Here is a 27,531-nt window from a genome sequence, read left to right on the forward strand (position 1 = left end):
GTGCATATGCACAGAGCGCCTGTGCACAGAGCGCATGGCAGGGCCTGTCTAGCCGGGAGATCTTCAGGCCAACGGTGCCTCTTCCCAATTGCCACTTAACGGCCAAGTGTGTATGGAGGTTGTTAATCATCCATGTCATGGTTATCCCAAAGGTGCTTTTTCCAAACAGCCAACAGGACAAGAAAAAAAAACATTTCAAAATGACCAAAGGGAAAAAAGAGGACAGGCACTTTCATATTTCATAACATCACAGCTATCCCATAAAACACAGTCGAAAGGGGAGGTCCTGCGTTGAAGTTGCTTCATATTTCACATTTTTGCTTCGAAATCCCATGCTCAAATACAATATGGGAACCAAGCCGTCTCATAAGCATGTTATTATTTAATATTAAACACGATCATATGATCTCCAGCCTCCTGAAAGATACTTGCCTCCTCAAGTTTCCAAATTAGAGGCCCAAGGAGGCGTTGCAAAAGAGTAGTAGGTGGGCAGGATATATGAGGTGCCTAGCGTGCTACACCTCACTTAGGGGCTGCTCCCATGATTAAGCAAAGTGAAGCAGCCCCCTGTGGCAACAGATGCTGGAGAACAGGAGAAACAGTCCTTAGCCAATTCAGCTAAATCGTTGGATGGAGCTCCACCTACCACATATGTATCCTGGGTCAAATAGAAGTAAGAATTTATAGTGGTTACCCATAACTAGAACTGAAGAAGCTTCTTGGGTGAAAAGCAAAACTTTTTCTAAGAAAAAACTCCCCCACCCCACCCCAAGAAAGACCAGTTATCTTTGGGATTGCACTTTAACGCCTTTAATTTGGGGGCGAGTTCATGGAGTTAAATATTTAAAAAAGAGGCTTTGCTGTTTGTTAAGAGTCTTTACTTTTTAAACTTTCCTAGCCTGCCTGGCCACAGCCAGTGAGGCTTTTAACAGCAGGGAAAACAAAATAGCAATTTTCGTATGAGCTTAGAATCATGGGGCTTCTACTCCAACCTCAAGGCAGGACACCTGATAGCAGAGGTCCCCAAACTTGGCCACTTTAAGACTTGTGGACTTCAACTCCAAGAATTCTCCAGCCAGCATAGCGTGGCCAAGTTTGGAGACCTCTGCCTTATACCATTCCTGGTCAAATGTGTGCCCAGTCTCTTTTTGGTTCCAGTGATTCGAATTTGGCTGTGACTCTCAAAGCCAGTTGTCTGCGGTCAACTGGGCCAAGCCATGCTGATTTTTCCCCCCTTCAGAAACTGGCCATTATAGGGCACTGTTGACTCAGATATTTGCATTTGACCTTCCGTAGCAGTTGATACGATTCTTTGCACCATCATTCTCTCGGGGTGCTTTCTTTCAGCACACGGCTGCCGAAGGCGGTGGCCAGTCCCTGGTCTCTCCCGGATCCTGCCTGGAGGACTTCCGCGCCACGCCTTTCATTGAGTGCAACGGTGCCCGGGGGACGTGCCATTATTTTTCCAACAAGTACAGCTTTTGGCTGACCACGGTGGAGGCGAACCATCAGTTTGCTGAGTCTCCCGTCTCCGAAACGCTGAAGGCGGGTCAGCTCCGGACACGGGTGGGACGGTGCCAAGTCTGCATGAAAAATTTGTAGCGAAGGCCGGGACATGAGACCTTATTCTTCTAAGACCAAGAAATCAGCATTTGTGTCCCAGCTGGGCAATTGCCATCTTCCCAAATCTTCCCCAGAGCCCTCTTGTCTCCATCAAAATATGGTGCTATCTTTCCCCCTTGTTTCTATCTTCCTGGCTACCTCAAAGCCCTTTTCTGCCTTCTCAACTGCCACATTCACTGATTTTTCACAAGATACACGGATCTTGAGCAAAGATTTCTTCTCAAGATTATGACTCTTAAGGTCTTTTCGCGTTAAGGATTCGAGACTATGTCAGGAATTTCACAAATGTTTTTGCCTGCATGCACACACTTATAATCATTATATTCATCTTAAGTTAGCTGCTTATTTTAAGGCCTAAAAATAACTTAGTTGGCTGTCTAGAAGTGTTTCTGTTCTATGATCAATGGTTATGATCAGATTTGAAGGTTCAGGTTTGTGAAACAGTTAACAACATTGATCAAAGCTTGCCTATTAAACAGTGAAGTGACAATAAAATAAAAGAAACTTGTTAGGAGAGGAAAATAGTGGGATTTTCATCCATAACACGAGGAACAGGCCTATTAAAAGAATGATAATGTGCATCTTTTGAAGATGAAGAATTTTTATGGGGATGGTGCAATTTGATTTCACCTGCTTGATTATTCAGCCCAAGAATGTTAATCCAGCATTGTTGCTACTCTGTGTGTAAGGTTTTCTTACAAATGTTTCAGAACCTCTCAGCTTATTTGTTAATGTACCGCAAGTAGTATTCTTTTGTGGCATTCAGTGGTGCTAATCACAGACCCTCTTGACAATGACAAATCTTGGCTCAGATGCCAAAATATAACTTGAATTTATCTGATGAGACCACTCCTTCCTTTCTGTGTTGGGACATCTGAATGCTTTCTGGGCTCATGCATCAGTTTCATGATGCATCCAGACTGAGAAACTAGGTGGGTAGCAAACCAACTTCAAGTAACAGTTGTGAACAGTTAATGTGTTCCACTCTGATAACAATCATCCCTCGGCTTAGTCATAGCTATGGTTAATTCACCAACAGAAGAATTATTCAGAAGTGGTGGAGTGAAAAGGAAAGAGAAGGGTAGAGATCCAGCTCATAGGATCACCCAAAGAAGTTAGAGGCAGAATTCACCCTAGTGGACCAGTAAGCAACTGAACATATTAAGATGATTTACTAAAGGAAACTATGTTAAAAACTGCTCAGTAGAAAGGCTGAGGGGTACTTCCTGGGCGACCATTCTGTTGGCTAAGAATACTGAAGACAGGAAAGGCTTAATTTCCATCTTATAAATTATTCTGGTATTCTAGCTGGGAAGGAGTGGATTAGTAAATTAGCATGTTTTCTAATTTCTCTCAGAGCTTAACTCAATGATGCTTCTTTGTCCATAACCGCACGGCTGAGCTGTGATCTACTATCTGTGTCTTTGCTCACCACCTTGAGTAGTGTCCGCCCTGCTTAACCCTTTGACTCCCTTGGTTCTACATTATATTTGGTCCTTTCTTCTACAAGCTGTTTTTACAGCCTTAGTCCATCTGTTTCCACTTGGTGAATGGGCCAACATAATTATTTTGAAGACTATCTTCTTAATTCCTTAACAGCCTACTGATATTCAGGTTATACAAATGTTCTTCAACTTTATACAGCCCTGAGATGCTGATCCGCTATTACAGATGTTGGCACAGGACCTTTATGTTTATATAGCAGACATATTACTCCATTTGCAATAGGTCTACAAGCTGGAGCAACAGTTACTAATCTTTAACAAAAACAGTTTCAAAGATCATTACTTCAACTGTCTCTGTGCTCTAATTGTACATGATATGAGAAAATTCATGTTGCATGTCCTGGATTTCATTTCCACAATATTTCTTTTTTTTTTTTTTTTTGAGGTAGCTTTGAAATTGCTGGTGCTTGAAATAATTAGTATAGTTTTAAATAATTACTTTTATGTAAATGTAACACTGAGTAGGAGTTGGATGAACTGACTCATATGCCAATATTATGGTTTTCTTGATTTTATTTTTTACTAGTCTTGCATTTTGTAATGCACTGCTGAAAGTATCTTCAGAGCACTGATTATATTTTGACTCTTATTTTTTTTTCTAAAAAGTAGTAAAACAACACGTCCACTTTGTGAGTTATATTCCACTGCCTCCTTACAAGAAGCTTTGTAACTCTCTCCAGGCACGTTCCTCAACCTGTGTAAGTTGTCAAGTAGATTTATATTAAGTTTTGGTGACCAAAATAGAATTGAAGAGTTAGAAAGGATCCAAAACTTCATATAGATCAACTTTCTTCAATGACCAAAAACACCCATTAAATTATCCGCAAGAGTTTGTTGTCCATCTTCTTAAAAACCTCCAGGACTTTTAGCTCTTGACCAAAGGAAAAGGCAATTTTCACAGAGATGATGTTCAGATTTAAATAGACTTTGGAAGAAAGTTCTGAATGCGTAAAACAGAAATTGGGCTTATGAGTGGAGTCCCAGTTCTACATAAGGTCTATATTAATCAAGCAAACACAGAAAAGGTTATCAGTAAACCTGTCTCAACTTACAACAATTTGGGGAACAAAATTCTCATAACCATACTGTACTTTAAAATTCCACTCCCCTTTTTAAAAAAAGGATCAACTCTTTAAAAGCTCATGAATAGCTGTACTAATGCTATCTTCTGCCCACAATTATATTAATTTTTCCCAAATATACAGGCAATGTTGACTCTTGGTGGCCAACTCTTGGCAGGTTCCATATTTGGAAAGTAGAGATAGTCCTTGACTCATGACCACAATTGAGACTGGATCTTCTGCTGCTAAGCAATGCACACCTAACTTTAAGTCATGTCCAATTTTATTGTCGCAAGCTGCTTGGGTAGATGATGAACGTGTGACCCCAAGGACACTGAAACCATCACAAATACGTGTTGGTTCCCAAGCACCTTATTGCATTCGTGACCGCAGGAACACTGCAGTGTTGGACGTGCCGGGACTGGTAATAAATTCCCCTTTTCATTCAGCACCACTGTACCTTTGAACAGTGATGAACTAAACAAACAGGTGTTGTGGTCAAACACCACTGCATATTACTAAGTCTGAAGAATACAACAGTCTTCAACATGATCACAACAGGGACCAGAATTTCAGTTGCTAAGGCAGTTAAGTTGTCCCTGATTTTATGGCTTTTAAGCAAATCATTGCAGTTGTTGAATGAATCCAGTTTGTCCTGTGACTTGTCAGAAGACACCTGGAAAGGTAGAGATCCCATGATCCTGGGATGCTGCAACCATCATAAATACCAGGCAGTCCTCAACTTACAACAGTTCATTTAGTGACCGCTCAAAGTTATAATGGCACTGAAAAAAAGTGACTTATGACCATTTTTCACACTTATGCCCATTGCAGCATCCCCAAGATCACGTGATTTACATTTGGATGCTGGACAACTGGTTCATGTTTATGACGGTCATGTCATGGGAACCCCTTTTGCAATCTTCTGACAAGCATAGACAATGGGGAAGCCAGATCAACCGAGTTAGTAACTTAACAACTGCAGTCATTTCAACTTAACAAATGTGGCAGGAAAAGTAAAATGAAGCAAAACTCACTTCACTAATTTCTCATTTAACAGCAAAAATTTGGGGCTCAATTGTGGTCGTAAATTGAGAATTATCTGTACATTCTGCTTGTCAAGTGCCTAAATTTTGAGCATGAGTCCCTGAAGATGTTGCCATGATTGTAAGTGTGAATACTTCTTGTACGTCAAATTTCTTTAGTGCCATTGTAACTTTGAACTAAACAAATGGTTGTAAGTTAAGGTCTGCCTATAGGTACAAACTCCCACCAATAAGGCATTTAATTCTGCACAGGATAATGGCACTAGCTTACACGATGTTTTAATCTGCCAGTGTAGTGATGGTTAATGTAATTAGTCACCTATGTTGCCACGTGATGTGGAGTGAATATTAAATATACATAACCGTATCAGGGCAGAAAACAATCGGAAAACTGAGGCCGACAGCTTTTCTCTGGTTCTTAAAACGCTCCAACTCCCCATCCCCAAACTGGCATCCAACCTATTCAACAGCTAAGAAATGAGATGCACAAATAAAGTGCTCTTAACAAGGGGAAACATGTAAATGTTTAATTTAAAATAAATAAGATACAGTTGAAACAAAAACATGTTTTCTTTTACTCAAGAGCAAAAGAGGTTTAATAATGATTTGAAATTAAAAGTCAAAGTGAAAAAGGGTCATCATAATTATAAAGAGACCTTCTGTATGTTGCAAGAACACGGGAGGAATCGAAAGGTTTGCCTTCCAGTCCTCTGCTTATATTAATGTATTTCCTAGAAACAAGAAACGTTTTTTGAAAAATTGCACTTTTTATACGTGTCCTTCCATAAAAACACTTTGGGGTTTCCAAGTGCTGTGGCAAGAAATGTGTGGAGATTGAAGAAAAGCATGGCTTTCACCCGAATAGTTGAAAAAGGAAACAAGGCAATGACATTCACTCCTAAAAAATATTGTCCATTGAAGGAACAAGAGGTGAACGTTCTCCTTGACAAGGTCAGGCCTTCCGTGTGAGCAAAGCTATTGCATAATATTATAATTACCATCCAGCTATCGTTGAGGCTGGCAAGACCGTTCTCAGCAATATGACGAGCCAGTTCTTGCTTCGGGGTTCTCTTGAGAGCTCTTCTGCAGACAAGATTCTTTCCTTGGGGAGAAGCAGGGGGCGGGGGTGCGGGGGTGGACAAACACAGGGGCTGGGGAACCAGGATCCATGCCCTTCTCAAGAAGTGCTTTTTTTGGAACTGTTCTCCTGAGGTCTCGGGTCTGTTCACAGGCAGGCACTTCAGGGTGAGAAAGGCGCTGTGGTTTTGCTCCGCCCAGGTTGCCTTCATACGCTCAAGATCTCAAATTCTTCTTCCATTTCAAACAGCTTATCCGTGGAGTCAATGAGCTCTAAGGAAAATGGAGAAACTGGATTTCTTTGTAAAAACAGATTGGCTCTTATATAAAAACCTTCCCCATTCAAGCTTTGTCGAGCTTGGGGGGCGGGGCTGGGAATACCAAAACTGCACTCCTCTAACTATAGGTAGTCCTTGATTTACAACCACAATCGAGCCCAAAATTTTTTGTTCAGTGAATTTCACCCCATTTGACCACCTTTCTTACCACAGTGGTTAAGAGAATCGCTGCGGTTCTGTTAATTCACTGTTAAAGTCAGCAATACACAGTTGTTAAGCGAATCTGGATTCCCCACTGACTTCTCTTGCCATGATCCCGGGACAATGCAACCGTCATAAATATGAACCAGTTGCCAAACATCCAGATTTGATCCTGCGACCATGGAGATGCTGCAACAGCCATGTGTGAAAAATGGTCATAAATCCCTTGCCCCCTCCCCAACTGTTGTAATGTTGATCACTAAATGAACCATCGTAATTCGAGGACTACTTATAGGTGGGAAATTGGATGGAGAATGGCTGTTGGAAAGCAAACGAGTGAGGAACAAATCAACCCATCAGAGGCTGCAGGGACGTCTCCCAGTATAACTTAGCTGTCCACAACAAGAAACCCTTCTAGTTCTTTCCGTTACGGTATCAATATGCTTACAAGGTGTCAGCAGGTGCTTAATGTTGACTTCACCCCAATTGAACAATTTTTTTGATCCAGAAGGAATGGACAAGAAGTTTGCTCGTGCAAGCGAGCAAACTTTGGCCTCGATTCCAAAAAGTTGCTTCAGAGCATGAAAGTAGCACTCACCAACAATTGCTGTGCCTTTTCCAAGGAGTAAGGCAGAGGTCTCCAAACTTGGCAACTTTAAGACTTGTGGACTTCAACTCCCAGAATTCTCCAGCCAGCTATGCTATGTTGGCTGGAGAATTCTGGGAGTTGAAGTCCACAAGTCTTAAAGTTGCCAGGTTTGAGGACCCCTGGAGTAAGGAATAAGTTCCACTGCTTTAAGGAGCTGCTGTTCAGAAATCTACTCCTTGCGGCCAAGTGTCCAAATAGGCTTAGGTCAGTTATAATCCTCGGGGCTTCATTCACACAACATGCTAAACTGAGGTTCTTTTGCAGTGGGGCGCTTTGTGTAAATGCAGAAAATGAATCCATTCGCATTTAAGGCTGTGTGCAAATGGCGTGGACAAAGTAACACAGGTATCATAATGGGGGAAATGAAGGAAATCCCTTTGAAACACCCCTTTACCTGCTCCGGTGGTGGTGACTTCTGGTTTTGTGGGAGGTATGAAAGGGGGCCAGTGTGGTGGGTGCTTCTGAACCAGCTCAAACATTCGTAGACTCTGCTTCTTATGTATCTCCTGGGAGGGTGGAAATGCCATTTGTAAATTGCAGCACTTAAGCAAAATTATTAACCACCCAACCCTCAAGAATTCAAAACGCCACGCTGAATGTTTAAGAGCTGGGGACTACAGACCATGCCTTCCTGTCCTTTCTATGTTTAACCTTGTTTAAATTTTGTATGAAAAAATACAATCCAAAATTAGGTATTTATCACTTGAGCTATTTTTTTGCATCAGAAGTTCAAATTCACTATGCTATTTAATTCTTGTTCTTAAATACCAAATAAAGGGCATTAAAAGACAAGGAATGAATTAATTTCAGGCCAATGAAAACCCATTTTTAGAAAGTAATAGCTGTATTTTTCTATTTCTGACTTTCTTTTGGGATCACTCATGCAAGATCACAGTTCCATTTAAAACACCATATATATTAAGCGCACAAAACTCCAGAAGGCTTGTAAAGCGCTCTTCAGGAAGACAAGTTTTAAAAAGTATCAGCACAGCAAAGAAACAACAAAATAATTATAATAATATTCAGTACAATGGAATAAACAAGCATCCAATATGAATCTCTCTCTTACAATCTTTCTATCCCTCTGGTTATTATCAATCCTTCTAATAGTAAATCTGTTAAACACAAAACAAGAAATGATAATAATTTTCACGTTTTATGCTTTCCCTAATACTTGCCTGTTGCACAAAGCTACACCAGTTATCAAAGTCCTTTTCTTCTTTACAAAAGAATCCCTGTAACAATGGAAGAATATTAGAAAGGAAAAACAAGGAATAATCCAATGATAGAAACATTTAGTCATTATACATTCTTTTCAATTCTCTCAGAAGGGTATTATTAGGCATCTTGAAACAGTAAGCTTAGGTGCTAATGCAAAACACAATAATCAGAACAGATTCAAAATGGCTTTTTCATCACAGTAAAACTAAGCCAAAATACACAGATAAATTGTATTCACAAGTCATGCTAAGCTATTGCTTGGTCTATCCAAAACTCCTTTTTTTTACAAATCACAGCAGCTTAATGTACGTATATAATATACTGTCAAAACAAGCAGACTAGGCTATAGGTTAATCTGTTGTATAAATGTCTAAAACAGGGCTCTCCAAACTTGGCAGCTTTAAAGACTTGTGGGCTGGCTGGGGAATTCTGGGAGTTGGAAGTCCACAAATCTTAAAGTTGCTAAGTTTGGAGAGCCCTGGTCTAATGCCTAGATTAGAACTTTGTTAACCCTGTATCACAATTTCAACAAGAAATTTCTTTGAAAATGTAATTGGCATCCCGTTGCCTACGTTGGATTTCCTGAACAAGGCACATTCTTCTGGGTGGGGTGGGATGTTGTCCACCTCCTCACTGCACCCCGTCGCAATACTTACTAATGCTACCGAGGGATCGAGGTTCATTATCTTCATCCGGTGGGGGGCTTGCTGGCAGTGAAAGCTGTGGTCATCAACTGCACCACTCTCATCCGAATCTACAAAGACCTGGGTGGTGTGAGGGTCCAGGTAGATCAATTCATTTCCTACAAGGAAGAAGCAAGAAAGGGGTTGGATAGCCATGAGTGGAATGGAAAACCGGGCAGCTCTGCATGGCAGGTGGACATTGATTTTGTCCACCTAAAATCCAGGATCTGCTAAAGCCCCAAATCTGAATTCCCATACGAGGGGTGGGGGGGTGGGGATTCAGTCTTCAAATCAGGTCCTAAAGTACTCCTCTCTTCAGCTAAGAAACAAGCTGAGATGAATATGGCTTGTGTGGATCTCCCCTTCAAAGCACGAAGCTGTGGAGAATAGACTGGACTCCAATCTTCAGTATATGCTCTTTAGTATATGTGATTTCTCTTCCCCTGGTGTTTTTATTTGCTGCTTCAGATTTAGAAGAATCCTTCAACAGAACTACTGCAACAACTTCATTTTTCCTTACCCAGAAATCCTATAAAGTAGTAGGCATTGTTTGGTTTTCCTCCTAAAGCTCCTAAAGATTGCGGCATCTTAAAGCATTCCTAAAGATCCAAAGGAGAAAGAAAAAAAAAATATATATTTATGTCTTACTGTCCCCCAAATATACTATTTGTGCTTCTTTCCTTCAGCAACGGAATTCAAGGCAGCTTATTATCTACTTCCTCCAGGTAAAAATCTGCTTATTTTGAGTTAGACCAGGACCGGTAAGGCACGACCCCCACCTGTTTTCTGAAAGCCTTCTTACAAAGATATGCAAATCACAGAATTACAGAGGCATGACTTTTCTCTTTTCCTGGAAAAATAAGTTGGAAAATAGATGTCTTAAGCTCCAGGCTGGCTTCTCAAATCTATTTGAGGTGGGATTTCTCCAAGCCTGCCAAAAAGCCAAACAGCTGAACATTCTAACCTGCCGTGTCTGCCGAAGCAGAAATAAATTACATTAACTAACCTCCAAACTAGACTTATTTATCTGTGCATTCAGAATATAAGGAAGGATGATGTGAATTAGAAATTACGCCATGAAGAGCTTATGGAACCTCAGAATTGATTTCTTAAAACTGTGTACTTTAAAGATGGCCTAAAAAATCTGATACAATTTTAGCATTTTCACGAAGTGAAACGATGATCAGGCACGTTCATTTTTCTAGTACAGATAGTCCTCAACTTACAACAGTTCATTTAGTGACCAAAGTTATAACGGTGCTAAAAAAAAGGGACTTATGGCTGTTTTTCACGCTTACAGACCGTTGTGGCATCCCCATGGCCACGTAATCAAAATTCAGATGCTTGGCAACTGGTTCCTATTTATGACGGAGTCATGGGATCCCCTTTTGCAACCTTCTGACAAGCAAAGCTAATGGGGAAGCCAGATTCACTTAACAACCATCTTACTAATTTAACCGCTGCAGTGATTAACAACTGTGGCAAGAAAGATGGTTAAATGGGCGCAAAATTCACTCTTGCTTAGTGACAGAAATTTTGGGCTCAGTTGTGGTTGTAAGTTGAAGAATGCCTGTATCAATTCTTACCCTGGACCATCCAGGTCATTTCAGTGTTTCAATGGCTATACATGCGTGTGTGTGTTTGTGTGTGCGTGTGTGTGTGCGTGTGTCTGCACGTGCATTCCTATATGTGTGTGTCCACATGTCTAAAAAAACCCCAATTGACCTCTTATGGATGAGATCCTTCCTTAAGCCAACTGGCTACTCCACAACTTCTGCCAGGGAGGTCTACCTTAAACGCGTCGACGTAAACCGGGTTGATGTGGTTGATCCCTAGGCGAAGGGGTACGATCAGCAGCAGAGGCTTCCAGCTGCCACCAGGAGCTCCTGAGGTCTTGGCTGGGTTGATGGAGCTCCTATAGGACAGTGAACTGCAGTGAGACCTGGGGCAGCCCTGGAGTGGGGCCCAGCACATTTTTTCTGGTGAAAAAGACAGGGGAAAAAAGAAAAAAAGAAACCCTTATTCCTCAATCCCTTATTAATTTGTCAGTGGCCAAAGAATATTTTGTTTTTTTATTTTATTTTTATTTGTCAATTGCTTATAAGGTAATAGGTATAAGTAAAAACATAGTTATGAATACGTGAATACGTATAAGAAAAAATAAAATATATATATAAAAGAAACAATAGGACAGGGACGGTAGGCACGTTGGTGCGCTTATGCACGCCTCTTGCTTAGAAATAAATTCACCTTGCTTAGAAATATTTTCAGCCTACGTCCCAGTTTAGCGAAGAAAATGAATCCGAAACAGACCGCTCTACCGATTTGTGAAATAAATGAGAAATTCCATATTCACAGGGATTTGGGGCTTAGGCCAAACCCTCCTTTTTTGCAGAAAGAACCCAGAATTAAGAAAATTGTACCTGGTCCTCCCTGCAATTAAGGAAGTCAGGAAAGCTATAAATATCAAACAGAGGCATTTTAAGACTTCAATAAATAGGGAGAGTCTGTTTCCGTTATTATTCTATGTGTGGGTTGATCCTTAATTTAAGAAAGATTAGAAATCTGCAAAACCTTTCAAGGTGGAAGCGTTTTGTTCATGATGCAGCCATGTTGCTCTCAGAATAACCCTGCCATTCCTATTTCACTGCATAACTAAAGGCTGCAGTACTCCGTTCTGAGATCAGAAGAACTCTAGACAACCATTCCAATGTGGAAAGGGGCCATTTTAAATTTGGAACCTTTTCACCTCAAAGTTCCTTGAATACTGAAAAAGACATACACACAGCAGAACAGCTAGCCATAAAAATATCTGTGCCATTTGATTTCCATTTCAGGGAACAAGAGAGAAAACAGACTATCGACGACAGGGGTCTCCAACCTTGGCCACTTTAAGTCTGGGGGACTTCAACTCCCAGCTTTGCTGGCTGGGGATTTCTGGGAGTTGAAGTCCTCCAGGCTTAAAGTGGCCAAGGTTGGAGACCCCTGATCTACGACATGGATGTCAAACTTCCAGAGTCATGTTGGCGTCATGTGACATTTCGCAACGTTTTCCCCCTTCGCAGAGCTGGGGTGGGTGGCCGTGGCCTGCGTGTGACACATCCGGCCCGTGGGCTGCCAGTGTGATGCCCCAGTGTACGATGATCAGCTCAGGGTTTAGGATTGATACTGGAAAAAATAATAATAGGCCTCATCCTGGTAACTGTATTCCTCTTCTCTTGTTCACGGTTTGCCATAAGCTAGAAATGACACAAGTTTTTAAAAAATGGAATTTTAATTCAGGTAACCACAGGCAACATTTCCCAGGTAAAATTTGGGTCAGTCACCAGACCTAGAGATTTACTCTTCCAGGTGTTTAGACTCATGTTTTGTTTTGTTTTTCTGGATTCTAAATGAGGCTTAAATGAAACTGAATTTAAACTTGCTCAGGTTCTGACAATGATTAAAAACTTACTGATATCTTCGATCACCACAGTGTTGTCCATGGACACGTAAACTGCTAAGGAATTCCATTCGTCAAAGAGTGCAAGTTTCCTGAATAAAGCAAGACAGCTGTCAGTCAAAAAGCATGCTCAGTACAAGTAGCCCTCAACGTACGATGACAAATGGAGCCCAGAATTTATGTTGCTAAATGAGAAATTTGTTAAATGAGTTTTGTCATGTTCTACCACTTTTCTTGCCACATTTGTTAAGTGAATCACTGCAGTTGTTAAATGAGCAACATGGCTGTTAAATGACTGACTTCCCCATTGTGTTTTCTTGTGAGAAAGTTGCAAAAGGAGATCACATGACCCCAACCGTCATAAATATGATCCATCTGTCAAACATCTGAATATAAATCACATGACCACGAGGAGGCCACAACAGTCATAAGTGTGAAAGATGGTCCTAAGTCACATTTTTCAGTGTTGTTGTAACTTCCAATGGTGTTCTGGTTCGCTGGCAGCAGGTGCGGGTGGCTGAGGTCTCGGAGAGCGAGGACTCAGATGAGGGGCCTGCGTGTGATGCAGGGATGGGGCCAGGACCATCCGGGATTGGAGTGCTACCTTTGGAGATGGTGGAGGCTGGCAGCAGCAATGAAGAGGTCCCCAAGGAGCCTGTGCCAAGTGCATGCAAGGCAGGGCTGCTCGAAGTAAATAGCAGCTGCAGCAGCATAGGCGACTCGGGAGTAAGGCTGCAAAGTAATGGCCCCTCCCTTCAGAGATAAAAGCCAGCTGAGAAACCGGAGTTCTTTGCAGGAAGCAAAGAAGTTTTTGCACTCAAGCCTTGTGGACATTCGAACTATCTTGGTTGGTGTTTGGAGACTCTTTGTGTTTGAAATATTTCTTGGCAACTTTATCTAGTGTTCTTGGAAGCCTTGCGCCACCTTGGCAAGGCTTGTTCTTATCAGAGAACGAGTCTGAAACAGCCTTTTAACCAGGAAGGAACGGAATTTGTAAAGAATCATTAAAAGGTTTTGCTGTTACCTCTGTTTTGTGTTTGTTTCCTTGGAACAAGGTTTGGGTCAGAACAAAAGGTCACTAAATGAACTGTTTTAAGTTGAAGACTAGCTGTGCTTATTACTCAGCCTTCCAATGTTTATGCCTCCTCCTGCTTGTGGTAGTTTCTCAACGGTGATCTCATTTCAAACACTTTCCCAATGCTACTGATGCAGAGCAGAGATGCTCTTGTGGCAAGCTTAAAACTTCAAAATATAAACACATTTGCTGCAGTTTTGGCAGAAAGACTAAAGAAAGTTTTACCGGTATATGGTCATGATGATCAATCTGGCTTTCTACCAAAAAGGCAGTTAAGGAACAATGTGAGAACTCTTTATTACTGAATATTTACAATAGCATAATGAACAACAGGAAGCTCTAATATTCTTAGGTGCAGAGAAGGCCTTTGACAACTTAAATTGGGTTTATGTTTATGACAACTTAAACTTTATGTTTAAAGTCCTAGAAGTTTAAATTGGGTCTTTATGTTTGAAGTCCTGGGAATTTTATTCAAGGAAATCAAAGCTGTCTATACATCACAGCAAGCAAAAATGGTTATTAACGGTGACCTAAATAACTAATGCAAAATCCGAAAGGGTACAAGACAAGGGTGTCTTTTGCCTCCTTTGCTGCTTATCCTGATGTTGGAAGTTCTGAATAGGAATATCAGGCAAGATGGGAAAATAAGAAGGATAAATATTAAGAAGGAACTGAAGGCCTTTGCTGACAATTTGGTGATATTTCTGCAAGACTCAAAAAATAATATAGAATATTTATGAGGAAATTAAATGAGTATGGGTCTTTAGCAGGTTTTCAAATAAACAAGCAGAAAACATCAATGCTGATTAAGAATGTGACCTCACAAGACGGTGATATATTGATTAGAAGATCTGATTTTAGAGTAGAAAAAAAAGGTGAAACATTTGAGGGCTCTGTTAAGAAACACAAACACCAAACTGTCCCAAAACAATTATGTACCTCTCTGGAATGACATTAAAAAGATTTATTAAGATGGGATAAACTGCAGTTATCACTATTGGGTAGAATGTAATTAAGATGAATGTCTTACGAAAAATGCTTTTGTTTTGGATACTACCAATACTTGTAACTGATATTCCGTTTAAACCAGGGGTGTCCAACCTTGGCAACTTTAAGACTTGTGGACTTCAACTCCCAGAATTCCTCAGCCAGCTGGCTGAGGAATTCTGGGAGTTGAAGTCCACAAGTCTTAAAGTTGCCAAGTTTGGACACCCCTGGTTTAAACTATGGTGAGGGACATTTCAAAATTTATATGGTAAGGAAAAAAACCCCAAACATTAGAGATAGACTACTACAAGATCCTAAAGAAAGAGGGGGTCTGGGTCTACCAGATTTGAAATTCTACTTTGATGCTGGCTGTTTGGTCTGGCTAAAAGAATGGATGAACCTTCAGAGTAAGCTGCTACTGGATTTAGAAGGCCATGAATTAGGACTTGGCTGGCATGGTTACCTATGGTATGATAAAATTAAAGTAAACATTGATTTCTACAACCATTTTTTCAGACGTGCTATTTTGAAAGTTTGGAATAAATACAAAACAAGGTTTTCCACCAAGGTGCCTATTAGTTTCCCCGCAAGAAGCTTTTTTAAAGAAAAGAAATGGTGACAAGGCTGAACTGTTGGACTTATGGTAAAATAGTATCTTTTAACTTGGGTGACCCCACTCTCAAATCTAAGGAGGGGCTAGAATCAGGTCATGTCTGCCATTGGTTTACATATTTACAATTGAAAAAAGATTTAAATTAGACAAAAAGAATAATGGGTTTAACTTTGTTAAAAATGATTTGGGAATCCTATTGTGTGGTAGTGACAAACATATTATTGCTAAAGCCTATAAAATTTTATTGAATTTAAATCTGGAAAATGAACAAGTAATGATCCAGTAAGCAAGGAACTTTGTATATAATGTAATACTTGAACAATGGGAGAATATGTGGAATAAAGGTTTAAAATTTACATTAAACTATTACTTCAAAGAAAATTACTATTGGATGATGTATCGTTGCTATTTAATTCCAGATATGTTGTCAAGAATGTATAAAGGTATTTCAAATATGTGTTGGAAATGTAAATGTAAAGAAGGGACTTTTAAATCATTTATGGTGTATGTGTGATAAAGCAAAGAAATATTGGAGTAGGATTCATATCTTAATATAGAAAATGCTTAAAGCGAATATAGGAAGAAAACCAGAGACTTTTCTTTGGGGTTTAATGGAACAAGACTTGGAGAAAAAATTCAGAAATTTGTTGTTATATTGTTGATGACAGCAAGACTCTACTCTACACACAGAAATGGAATGTTACCACAATCCCCACGATGGATGAATGGCTGCAAAAACTGATGAAGTTTAGCAGAGATGGCAAAATGGACTGTTTTGATGAAAGAAAAAAATACAAATACTTTTATTTCTACTTGGAAACCACTTCTGGATTTGTGCTTGAGGTGGGGAAAAAATGAATGTGACACAGTGGACAGGTGCCCCAAATACAATTGTGACCGTGGGGACAGAGTGCAATCTTAGGATGAGTCACAAGTATCCTTTCGGGATCTAACTTTCAACGGTCATTAAATGAGGACCCCACACACATATTGCAGAATACACATGCTGGCTTACTTCAGTACTTGGGCAACAGTATTTGGTCCAAACCATTCCCCAATGGATTTTCCTTCGCCAACACCCATCTGCGCTGTGTGGATCAGGAAGAGAAACAGACAAAAAATAAAAATATCAGAAAGTGACGTTTGCCTGTTAAATGGAAATTTATTTCAATATTGCATTTGTGTATCTCTCAGAAGAGTCCAGGATCAAAACCATCTGGAAATATTAACCCACATCAAAAGTATTTTAGCTGAACTTTGGGTGGACAGAAGGGTGAGACGGTCCAGAGGCAGATCTCTCGGTATTCGGCTCCCATCATGCTCAGCATAGCTGGGGGATTCTGGGAGTGAAAATCTACCCCTTGAGAGGTCAAGCAGAAAGAACCTGCAGCCCGCAGCCTCAGCAGAAGCAGAAATGGGGAGGGGCATGATGCCAGCCTGCAATGCTATCAACGTATTTCAGTTGCACAACTGAAGCAAAGTGCTTTAACGTGGGCTGCCTTTGAAATGTGCAGAGGGCTAATCTTCAGCAGACTCTTGAGATGGGAAGCCTGGTTTTTTTTACCATTTCAGGGCAATATGGCCATTCCAAGAGACACTGAAACTGCTCACGATCCGCTCTAAAGCTGCACATCATGTGGGACTATACAGTGTTTCAGAGACCCCCTTTTGAAACCCTGCCTAGATTTTAAGAACTGAATGAAGAAGATAGCTGGAGTGCAACGCTGACACTAGAGGTGTATTTGGCAGGAATATGACAACCTCTTCCAAACACTGGAACTTCCTGGCAAGCCAAATCAACAAACAAATAGGCTGTTTTTCAGATAAACTTTTGATTTTTATGAAGTTTCCTGAGGTCCATTTTAACTGGTAGAAGGTAATTTAATTTCAAGGACCTTTTTTTTTCAACTATTTTGCATTCTGCTTTGACTACAATTGTGTCGTCAACCCTGAAGATGACCAGGCTGTGGCCATTTTCTTTTCTGTAGTTTTTTTCTATAGAGACTTTATTCGGAGGCTTCAGGCTTGACACGGCCTGGGGTTGAGGGGCAGGGATGGGGGGTGTAGAGACAACTGGGATGCTGTAGCCAAAATAAAATTCTTTCCCCAGGGAACCAAGGACGTTGCCACAGGTGTTTGGAAGGTGAAGACTGAAGGCCACCAACAATCAGACTGTGTGCTGATTGGATCATGTGACTGATGACTGTGGGGAAGTTACATACGTTTTCTTTTAGGTAAAGGTAAAGGTTCCCCTCGAACATATGTGCTAGTCGTTTTCAGCTCTAGGGGGAGGTGCTCATCTCCATTTCAAAGCCGAAGAGCCAGCGCTGTCCGAAGACGTCTCCAAGGTCACGTGGCTGGCATGACTAAACGCTGAAGGTGCACGGAACGCTGTTCCCTTCCCACCAAAGGGGTCCCTATTTTTCTACTTGCACTTTTTACCTGCTTTCAAACTCTTAGGTTGGCAGAAGCTGGGACAAGTAATGGGAGCTCAATCCGTTATGCGGCGCTAAGGATTCGAGCCGCCGAACTGCCGACCTTTCTGATCAACAAGCTCAGCCTCTTAGCCACTGAGCCACCGCCTCCCTATTTTTACTTTTAATTGAGTATAAAACCGGCAGGAAAGTAGACTGTGCCAATACGATATGTCCCAATAAAATGTTATTTGAAGAATATTCCTGCCTCGGAGTTCTCTTCGTTGGGGATGTGTTACTTGGAACCTTTGACATGTGTATTTTCTCTTACATTTTAAACCAGCAACAAGACCCAAAAGTAATACAGGAACCAAACTACTATGATTTAGTATATTTGTGCAAATTTAGGTTTTTTTGTGTGCATATGCCTTCAAGTCATTCTTGACTCCTGGCGACCACCTGGACAACTCCCTGCATTTTTTTTCAAAGTAGTTTGCCACTGTCATTTTCTAGGGCTCAGAGAATGACTGGCCCAAGGTCACCCAATTGGCTTCATGCCTATGGTAGGACTAGAACTCATGGTCTCACTACACATCTTTACAACATAGTTATGATTTTGCTTGGTATGATTCCATGCTAACACTTGAGGATCTCTCTAGTATGACATCAGTATTGGCTTCTCTTTTGCCCAAACTCTTCTCATATTTTTTAAACTTCGTGGTTCTGCCAACACTTGTCTTTATTTCACTTCCAGATGGGATTCTGCCTTAATCTACCACCCTCCAAATGACACAATAATTAGGACTACACAATGCTCTTAAAATCTACACTTACCCATTTGATGAATTGAGTAACAGCAATCTTTTCTGTCCAGGAAGCAGCACAAAATCTTTTTATATTCTTCTGGTTGCTTTTTGTATTCCTCCCACTGCCAATCTTTGAGAAAAAAAAATTATTAGAGATTTTAAATGTTCCCACCAAGGAACATTTGCCACCAAGGACAAAGGATAAAACAACTAAAGGTGACCATTTAAAGAAAAAGTTGTATATTGCAATCCTTCTTAGAGGACGGTCTGCTTCAATGACTTCCGTGGGATTTGCTAAGTGACATATAGCATCTTTGGCAATAAAATACTCTGTGTGCATTTTCAGCCAATCCCACAGAGGTCATTAGAGCAGACTGTCTTCTAAGTAGATGCCATAATGGAAAGGTCTATATGGATGTGCTGTTATGGACGTCTAGCCAGCCAGGGGCACCATTTGCCGGTTCTCCGAACTGCACAGAATCATAACAACCAGTTCTATAGAACCGGTCCGAATTGGTAGAATCCCACCCCTGGGAGGAGGGAAAGAGAGAGAGGGAGGGAGGGAGAGAAACTTACCCCTTCCCAAATGTTGACAGATCAGAGCCTGAGCCAACATCATCTGTCCACACCGCAACATGCAACCCCAGCCAGCATCTGAGGAAGGACCTGTACCTCCTTGGGAGTGAGAAGCACATGCTTAGGTCATCATAAAAAAGGGAGGCACAAAACCCGAGGCTTCCTTGGATCAAGGGCCCAAGTTTTACCCCAGGAACCAAAAGAATCTGCACCTGCCTGCTGACGTTTGTAACCAGGCCATTTCATAGCCTGGTGCAAAGGCAAGGAAGAAGATCAAAGGCATTTACAAAAAAGATTAAAAATCTTTTTAAGATTTGCTCCATAATCTCATAAATTTAATAACCACGTCACAGACATGAACTGTAAATGTGGTGCCATTTTCAATTTCAACCGTATATTCCCATCAGAAACAACCCCGTCATAAGAAATAAAGACACCCCTGCTCCAAATAATTTGGGGAAAGAAATCCCACCCCTCCATGTCCACGATGTGGCCACACCCATCATTTTCCACTCCATTCCACTGCTTCCATCCAATTGTCCTCAAATACCTTAAGTAGAGTTCCTGGCTATCCAAACTTGCTCTTCTCTGATGTAAAAGAGGATGGAGATGGTAAACTTTTCAATGGAAGGGGGAAACCCAGCTACAGCAGCCCCAATTTTATCCCCCCACAGGAAGAGCCAGTTTAAATGATTATAGGCAAACCTCAATTTGCAACCAGTCACTCAGTAACCGTTTGAAGTTATAATGGACACACACATCCCAATCTATTTATGATCCAATTTTGAAGTTAGGATGACCTCAGCCCTGCGGTCATGTGATTGCATTCTGGTCTCGCTTGGCAACCTGCTCACTTTTATGGCTGTTTGCAGAGTCTTGTGGTCACATGACAATGATTTCCGATATTATTATTTTTTTGCCAGTTTCCTGTTTACTTTGTTTCCAGCAAAAAATGCTGATTGGGAAAATGGATTCGCTTAACAATTCAAATGTTTGCTTAATGACTGCAGTGTAACAACCTCTTCAAAAAAAAAAAAAAACAAGACGAAAAATCATTTAATGACCACAATGACTTGTGACTGTAATTCCAGGCTCAAGTATGATCATAAGTTGAGGACTACCTGTATTTATGTCACTCAAGACAACCGTGTCAGACTCCAAAGTAGGGGTGTCAAACTCGTGGCGTCACGTTGTCCTCACGTGATGTATCGCGACTTTTCCCCTTTGCTAAATTGGGGGTGGGCGTGGCCAGTGTGTGACGCATCCTGCTTGTGGGCCCGCGAGTTTGACACTCCTGCTCTGAAGGGTTTGCTAGATCTAGGCTTAGGGCTAGAAGTGCAGGGTCTGTTCTGCCTTGAGCAACCCTCCCCATCAGGGACAAGCAGATATAGCCAAGGCCTTTTTAAAAACAAAAAACAAAAAAAACCCACCCACTAATACTGGCAAGAGATCTTGTTCAGAATAACTGGGCCATTCTCTTATAAAATTCATGTTTTCACAAACAGAAGGGACTGAGAGGGGCAAAACCCCATCTGGCCAGGAAGCAAAACTTACCAATGGGTGAAAATTTTCTTCTGTAGGTAAACCAAAGACGAGAGCCGATATCCGAAAGCAGCTTAGATTTTTCTAGAATTGAAAAAAGCAACAGCAGGTGAACACAAATGCTGTACTCCTGCCATATTCCACTGAGCCAAGATGACGTTCAGGCATTCAGAAAAGTGTAAAACTTGTTTCCAAGTGACCTCTCCCTTACTGAAAAGTTACATTGCCCCCCAATTCGCTTTTCATTCATCAAAGCCAATGCAGTAGCTGATAGTTCATTGTAGAAATAGGGGTTTTTCTCCCCTGCCTCTTGCTTAATTCCTTTCAATTCGAAGTGGAATCTTGTCCTTTAAACCTGTCTTCTTCCTCAACTTCTTCTTTACTTTAAGTGCTCTTTATAGCACTTGTAATTAATACCTTGCATTATGTCGACTTTCAAGGATTTCTACTCTTTCTACAGATTGCCAGAGAAGTAATATGCAGCTTTTAATTCCAAATTTACCTGTTTTCAGGTGGTGCTGTCTTCCTAAAATCCAGGCAGGCTCATCTGTCTCAGGAAGGTCTTCTAAGTAATCTACTAAAATAATAAAAGTAATTTTTAACTATGGTAGATACATATTTATTTGATTTACAGAATATATGTCCATAAATATACTTGTTTAACTATAGCAATAGCACTTAAGACTTATATACAGCTCCACAGTGCTTTACAGCCCTCTGTGTGTCAGCATGTTTCCCCGACAATCTGGATCCTCATTTTAATGATCTAGAAAGGATGAAAGGCTGAGTCAACCTTGAGCCGGTCAGGATCGAACTGCTGGCGGTCGGCAGAATTAGCCTGCAATACTGGATTCTAGCTACTGCACCACCACAGCTCTTATACACAATATACAATTAAGATGTCAAATGCTGTACTTTAAATTGAACATCAAATAATTAAATATTAGATATAGAATTTGTTTTAGAACTAATCCCAGAACAGGCAACTTTTTCTACACAGAGGATTTGCTCATTTGCTCTCTGACGATACCCTCCAAAAAGTACGAATAGCCTAGCCAAAAATTAAATTTGTTTCACACAAGTCTATAATGCATCCCATGTGTTTCTATTTATTGAGCGTTTTACATTTTGCATGTTGCATTAAACATTACAAATTAGTAACTGTGGAGGAGACTTTGAGATTTGTATTCCAAATTCACAGGAATCTCATGCAATCTTGCCCTGGATTGAGTTTCCTACATGCACTCAGATCTCATTTGCTTTTAAAAGACCGAAAGTAATTCCTCTTACATTTAGTCAGACAATGACCTATGCTATTTGCATGTTACGGTGTGATGATGAAAGCTGATCTATTTTGGCCACGGCCAAATATTAAATACTGTGGTCTATCCTTTGAGACCCAATCCCCAACTGCCTAGAAGGGCTAAAAGAGATTGCCTCAAAGTCAGTTCCTTCTTCTAATTCCTCCCCCAGTTACAACAATCAACACAAGTTACCCCTCTAGAAAGGGATACAGAACAGAAAGAAATGTGTTGGAAACTGTGTGGATGTTTAATTTTCTCATTCTCCCCCCCTCACCCCAACCCTTAGTTTAGCAAAATGAAACTAACCTCAGAAATTGATCTAAGATTTGAAATCCAAAGTAGAATTAAATGTACTGATCAATACTGCTTTGAGTTTATCTATGGAGATTTTCATCCATCCAGGTTATGGTTGTCCTAAAGGTGTTTTTTCCAAAAGGCAACTGGACTATCTTGTTTTTTTTTCCCTTTAAAAATATTTCGCTTCTCGTCCAAGAAGCTTCTTCAGTTCTGACTGATGGAGAATCATTTTCAAAGAAAACAAAAACAAAAAAGTCCAATTGCCTTTTGGAAAAATTACCTTTGGGACCGTTTTAAATTATTTCCACCAAGTAAACATAACCAAATAATTTAAAGAGATGAAAATGGCCACAAAGGGTCCTCTGAAACCCAAAATGCTTTAAAGGATAAAGGTGTATCCCTTTCATTTTCAGCATACTCTTTTGCAAAGCCTAAGCCTAGAGTCCTAAGACTTCCAACTAGAGTATGTGCTTAATTCAATTCTCATTAGTACCAGTAATAAAATACATTTTGAAAACTATGGCATTTTTTTAATGCAGAAAGAATGTGACACGTAGCTTGCATATTAATTATCATTAATAGAATAAGATTGTTGGAAGGCATACAAGGGAGTAGTAAGGTTGTGTAAATAGTAGAAACAATGTGGACATTTTAGCGTTGAATTCGTGTTTGAAAACATGTTTATGCTGCTCCTTGCAAGTTCAGATTGACGCTACACCAAGGACCATGAAGTCATCCGTGAGCTAATTTTGACACATGAATATCTTCTAGGAAAACCATCCAAATTAGACTCCCATTTGCCAAGTCCCAATTCTTTTTCCAACAAGAAAGGAAGCATTCTAAATGTTCGTATTTCAGCTTTAAAACTATGCTTTAAAAAAATAAACTTGCCTCAAGCATGTAGGTAAAATTCTCAAAATTCATGCACCCAAATGCCAAGATTGGTTGGCTCCTTGGTTTCAGCTATCATTAGGATTAATGGCACAGATAATGCCTCCAGCAGTAGAATCCAATAAATGGTTACTTAAGAAGTGCCACACGTTATAAGCTATATATAAACCTTCTACAATAGCCCAACTCCCTGTATTGACCAGTCAGGAGAAGCCGCTTCCCCTTATGACCTCTGCAGTAGTTTCCGGAGCATTTGGGGAGTTAAAGGTCACCCCATCTCCCCTCCCTGTGAGTGTCTTCAAGGAGCAAGGGATAAAGTATGTGTCACAACATGAACTTTGCTCCTCAGAAGATCTTTTGTACTTGAGACACAAGTACAAAAGGGCAGAGCTTGGGGTCATGACTCTACAATGCACAATTTGACACCTGAGGATCATTACGGCTACCTCGATACCTATAATTCTAGACCGAAAGCACCTCACGGAAGGACTTCACATTGGAACAGGGTCATTTGTTAAACCTACTCACTTGCTGCCTGAGAAAACTTGATGTGCAGTATTAAAAAAGTTAAATTGACCCAAGGCCAAAAAGCGGAATATAGTTACAGATTCTGGACACCCTGTATTATGAATAATTTGCAAACAAAAAGAATAGAGTGTCTTTTTCTCCACCCCAAATCCCTTACAGTAACACTGATTGGCTGCAATGTGCACGCTGGCTGTTCTTCAGGCCCCTAACATGAGCTTAGTCTTCTCTACCCATGAGCCTCCCAAATGGGCTGAGAATACAGTACTGAGTACAGTACTGCTGGCACTGTGTGGCTGACCACAATCTAGACTAGACTTTTTCGTAAAAGCTTCAGTTTTAGTCCCAAACAAGTAAAAGCACCTCATTTAATCACAAAACAGATTAAGATGTTTAGAATCATCATGACCATTAAATGACAGTACAGGTAGTCCTTGACTTATGGCCATAATGGAGCCCAAAATTTATGTTGCCAAGTGAGACATTTGTTAAGTGAGTTTTGCCCCATTTGGGGACTTTTCTTATCACAGTTAAGTGAATCATTGCCGTTGTTAATAACCCGGTTGTTAAGTGAATCTGGCTTCCCCATGGACTTTGCTTGTCAGGAGGTTGCAAAAGAGAAACAAATGACTCTGGGACACTGCAAGAGTCATAAATAAGAGTCAGTTGCCAAGTGACTCAATTTTGATCCTGGGACCATGGGGAGGGTGCTGCAATGGTCATAAGTATGAAAAATGGTCATAAGTCACTTTTTTCAGTGCCATTGTAACCTTGAACAATCATTAAATGAATTGTTGTAAGTTGAAGGCCTGTATATCACTTTAGGATTCTAGGGGGGAGACAGTGCAGTTATATAAAAGTAAACTAGGTACTTGTACACAGAACTGTATGATATATTTTAAGGAATGATGCTTTTCCAAAGAAAACTGCAGTCTATAACCAGATGAATCTGATACTAAACTGCTGAAATTTCAACTAAAAATGAATTTAGAAGACTCTATAGCAAAAACTCCAACAAACCTTTCCTTCTAACTACTATACACAGAGATCTAACTAGGAAATTCTCTCTTCACACCCTACGTTTCTATCATGTGCCCACACATGAAAATATTCCGTACATGGAGTAGGAAGAACACCAATACTGTACTTGTAATTGTATCCATATTTTACATAGTTAAAATCCTGCACTAGCCTTCCCTCCGGTCTATTTAAATAACAAAAAGTTTAATGCAATGTGTTAATTTCAAATCAACAAAAAACAGCTATTGATATTTAAAACAGCATAGTTTAATATTCAAAATACGCTATAATATAAAAGAAGCTGATGCAAACCAGCTTCTTTATGTAAGAGTAACAGATTCATTAAAAAAACATTTTACAACTGAACGGTAAGGTATGGTATCTATCTCAAGCTTTCATAGGTATTTTTTTTGTTTTGTTACTGCACACTATGGGAGATATTCTCCATTGGCTAAAATTGCTGTAATAGTTGCAGCCCTACCTGAAGAGAAATAGTTTAACTCAAATAACCTCCAACTAAGTTTACTGTAATGTGTTATATAAATGGAGCCGTCTTTGTTTTTCAGACACTTATTTTATTTTTAGTGCTTTCAAGTGAGTGTTAACTCCTGGCAATTGCCTGGACAAGTCCGGCAGTTTTCTTGGCAGGATTTCAGAAGTGGTTTTCCCTTGCAGCCTTCTTCTTGGGACTGAGGGAGAAGGACTGGCCCAATTTCACTCAGCTCACTTTGTGCCTCAGGCAGGATTAGAACTAACAACTTCCCAGTTTCCAGCCTTATGCCTTAACTACTACTGCACCATTCTCTCTCTTCTCCCTTCTCTCTCTCACTTCTAGACACTACAATCTTCTAAAACCAGTATTGGTCATACATAATCTATTTTTTATACAACTTCACAGAGTTCTTTGTTCATTTTGTAATATCATTCAGCGCCAGAAGTTTGTTAATCTCTCCTTGGTGCATTTATTTCCCAAGGTAAGGAAATAACTGGTTTAACACACTGGGTCTAGGAGATTGAAATAGAAGTTGAGAGGTTACTTGCTTGAAATTCACTTCCATCACCAATTTATAAATCTCTCTCTCTCTGTCAGACCCCATAATGCTTACATTGTCTTTCCATACTAGACTGTGGAGACTGCAACACGTTCAGACTACATGCTTCAGGTGGTTGCTGAAATGTATATGAACACTTGCAATAGTCAGCTCAAGAATTTCCCTAGATTGCCCCAGCTGCCTGGTGCACTGGACTGGACTTCAAAACGAGCAAACCAAAAGCCCACGTCATGTTTGTGAAATTTATTAGATCTAAAAAATAAAAAAAAACCTGACTGCTGGAGTTAGAATGGAGTTGAAGCCAGTTGTAGATTCTGTGGGGTTACTTATTTACGGCAGAGCTTCCCAAACTTTCTGTTACCCAATACCTCTTATCAGAAAATCCTTTTTTACTTCACGTAGGTAAAATCCTGTCAGTCAGTTTAAATATCCCTGTTGGGATTGGGAAATGGGTTCATGGGTCCATTGCCCTGAGAAAAAGCACTTTTATATCCCATTTTGCAGAATTTACCTAACTCTGAGAAGCACCCATATCCTGGTACATTTTCCTCTCCATCTATTGCAAGGGTCCTCCGTCCTCAAACCATTCCCAGTCACCCACAGACAAGCATCGATATATCTATTTAAGTTATCCCTTGCTTGTCACTCAGGAACTCAAGGCAGCATATCCTCCTCCTACTTCACAGCCTTGTTGGCTGAGGATGATGGGCGAGGAGTCCAAATCCTATGGAAGACACCAGGTTGGGGAAGCTTTTAACAGCCCTGTTGGCTGAGGATGATGGGTGAGGAGTCCAAATCCTATGGAAGACACCAAGTTGGGGAAGCTTTTAACAGCCCTGTTGGCTGAGGATGATGGGTGAGGAGTCCAAATCCTATGGAAGACACCAGGTTGGGGAAGCTTTTAACAGCCCTGTTGGCTGAGGATGATGGGTGAGGAGTCCAACCCCTCTGGAAGATACCAGATTGGGGAAGCTCTTTACACAGCCTTGTTGGCTGAGGATGATGGGAGCGGAGTCCAACCTGTCTGGAAAGTACCAGGCTGGGGAAGACTTTTAAACGGCTGAGGATGATGAAAGCAGAGCCCAACCCTTCTGGAAGATACCCGTCTGGGGAAGCCCTTAACCGCCATGTTGGCTGAGGATGATGGGAGGACTCCAGCCCCTCTAGAAGATACCAGGTTGGGGAAGCTCTTCAAAGAGCCGTGTTGGGTGAGGATGATGGGAGCGGAGTCCAACCTACTTGGGCGCCGAGATGTCTAGGGCCATAGTGGCTGAGGATGATGGGGAAAGAAGTCCAACCTGCCGGGGAGGGGGGGGGAGAGTTCAAGACCGGCTGGGGACGATGGGAGTTGGAGTTCAACGTCAGGCTGAGGACAGCTGCTTTGAAGGCGGGGGGAGGGGGCTGAACCTGAGAAGGGGGAAACATTTCTGCCTCGCCCGGCTCCCCTCCCGCCCCGAGAGGCGTCCCGCTCCCTGGGCAAGGCCGGGCCTCACCAGACTCCATCCTCCTTCCGCGTCACCGCCACCACCATCCTCTCATCTCCGCGCCGCCGCCTTCTTCGGCCGCTTCCTTTCTTTCCCTCAGGCGGCGGCGGCGGCGGCGCGGCGGCAGCGCCCAGCCTCCTCCTCCTCCTCCTCCTCCCC

General features: G+C 41.1%; 2 protein-coding genes across 8 annotated transcripts in view; one reads left to right on the forward strand and one right to left on the reverse strand.

The window, feature by feature from the left end:
- The window catches only part of COL4A6 (collagen type IV alpha 6 chain), a 182,497-nt gene extending 178,540 nt beyond the window's left edge, over window positions 1-3,957 (forward strand). For both annotated transcript variants that reach the window (XM_087940926.1, XM_087940928.1), the window contains one exon: window positions 1,348-3,957. In XM_087940926.1, the coding sequence (XP_087797052.1) occupies window positions 1,348-1,602 (255 nt within the window). In that variant the 3' untranslated portion in view covers window positions 1,603-3,957. The remainder of the gene's footprint in view (window positions 1-1,347) is intronic.
- A 1,791-nt stretch (window positions 3,958-5,748) lies between these two features.
- Window positions 5,749-27,480, reverse strand: ATG4A (autophagy related 4A cysteine peptidase). 6 transcript variants are annotated; one of them, XM_087940934.1, is made up of 14 exons: window positions 27,382-27,480; window positions 26,535-26,612; window positions 21,302-21,373; window positions 20,812-20,883; window positions 19,258-19,356; window positions 18,710-18,811; window positions 16,477-16,549; window positions 12,799-12,878; window positions 11,136-11,323; window positions 9,865-9,943; window positions 9,318-9,463; window positions 8,619-8,675; window positions 7,835-7,946; window positions 5,749-6,585 (listed from the first exon to the last, which is right to left on the reverse strand). In XM_087940934.1, exons 5-14 carry the CDS (start codon window positions 19,316-19,318, stop codon window positions 6,521-6,523), a joined length of 963 nt encoding a protein of 320 aa, XP_087797060.1. In that variant the 5' UTR covers window positions 19,319-19,356; window positions 20,812-20,883; window positions 21,302-21,373; window positions 26,535-26,612; window positions 27,382-27,480; the 3' UTR covers window positions 5,749-6,520. The 6 variants fall into 6 exon arrangements, with proteins under 6 accessions (XP_087797060.1, XP_087797058.1, XP_087797061.1 ...); XM_087940932.1 differs by having other exon boundaries at window positions 21,302-21,376; XM_087940935.1 differs by having other exon boundaries at window positions 26,535-26,760.
- Window positions 27,481-27,531: the final 51 nt, after the last annotated feature.

This window comes from Pseudonaja textilis, chromosome 12 (genome assembly GCF_049901715.1).
Source record: "Pseudonaja textilis isolate UNSWEBS1 chromosome 12, rPseTex1.2, whole genome shotgun sequence".
Taxonomy (NCBI): domain Eukaryota; kingdom Metazoa; phylum Chordata; class Lepidosauria; order Squamata; family Elapidae; genus Pseudonaja; species Pseudonaja textilis.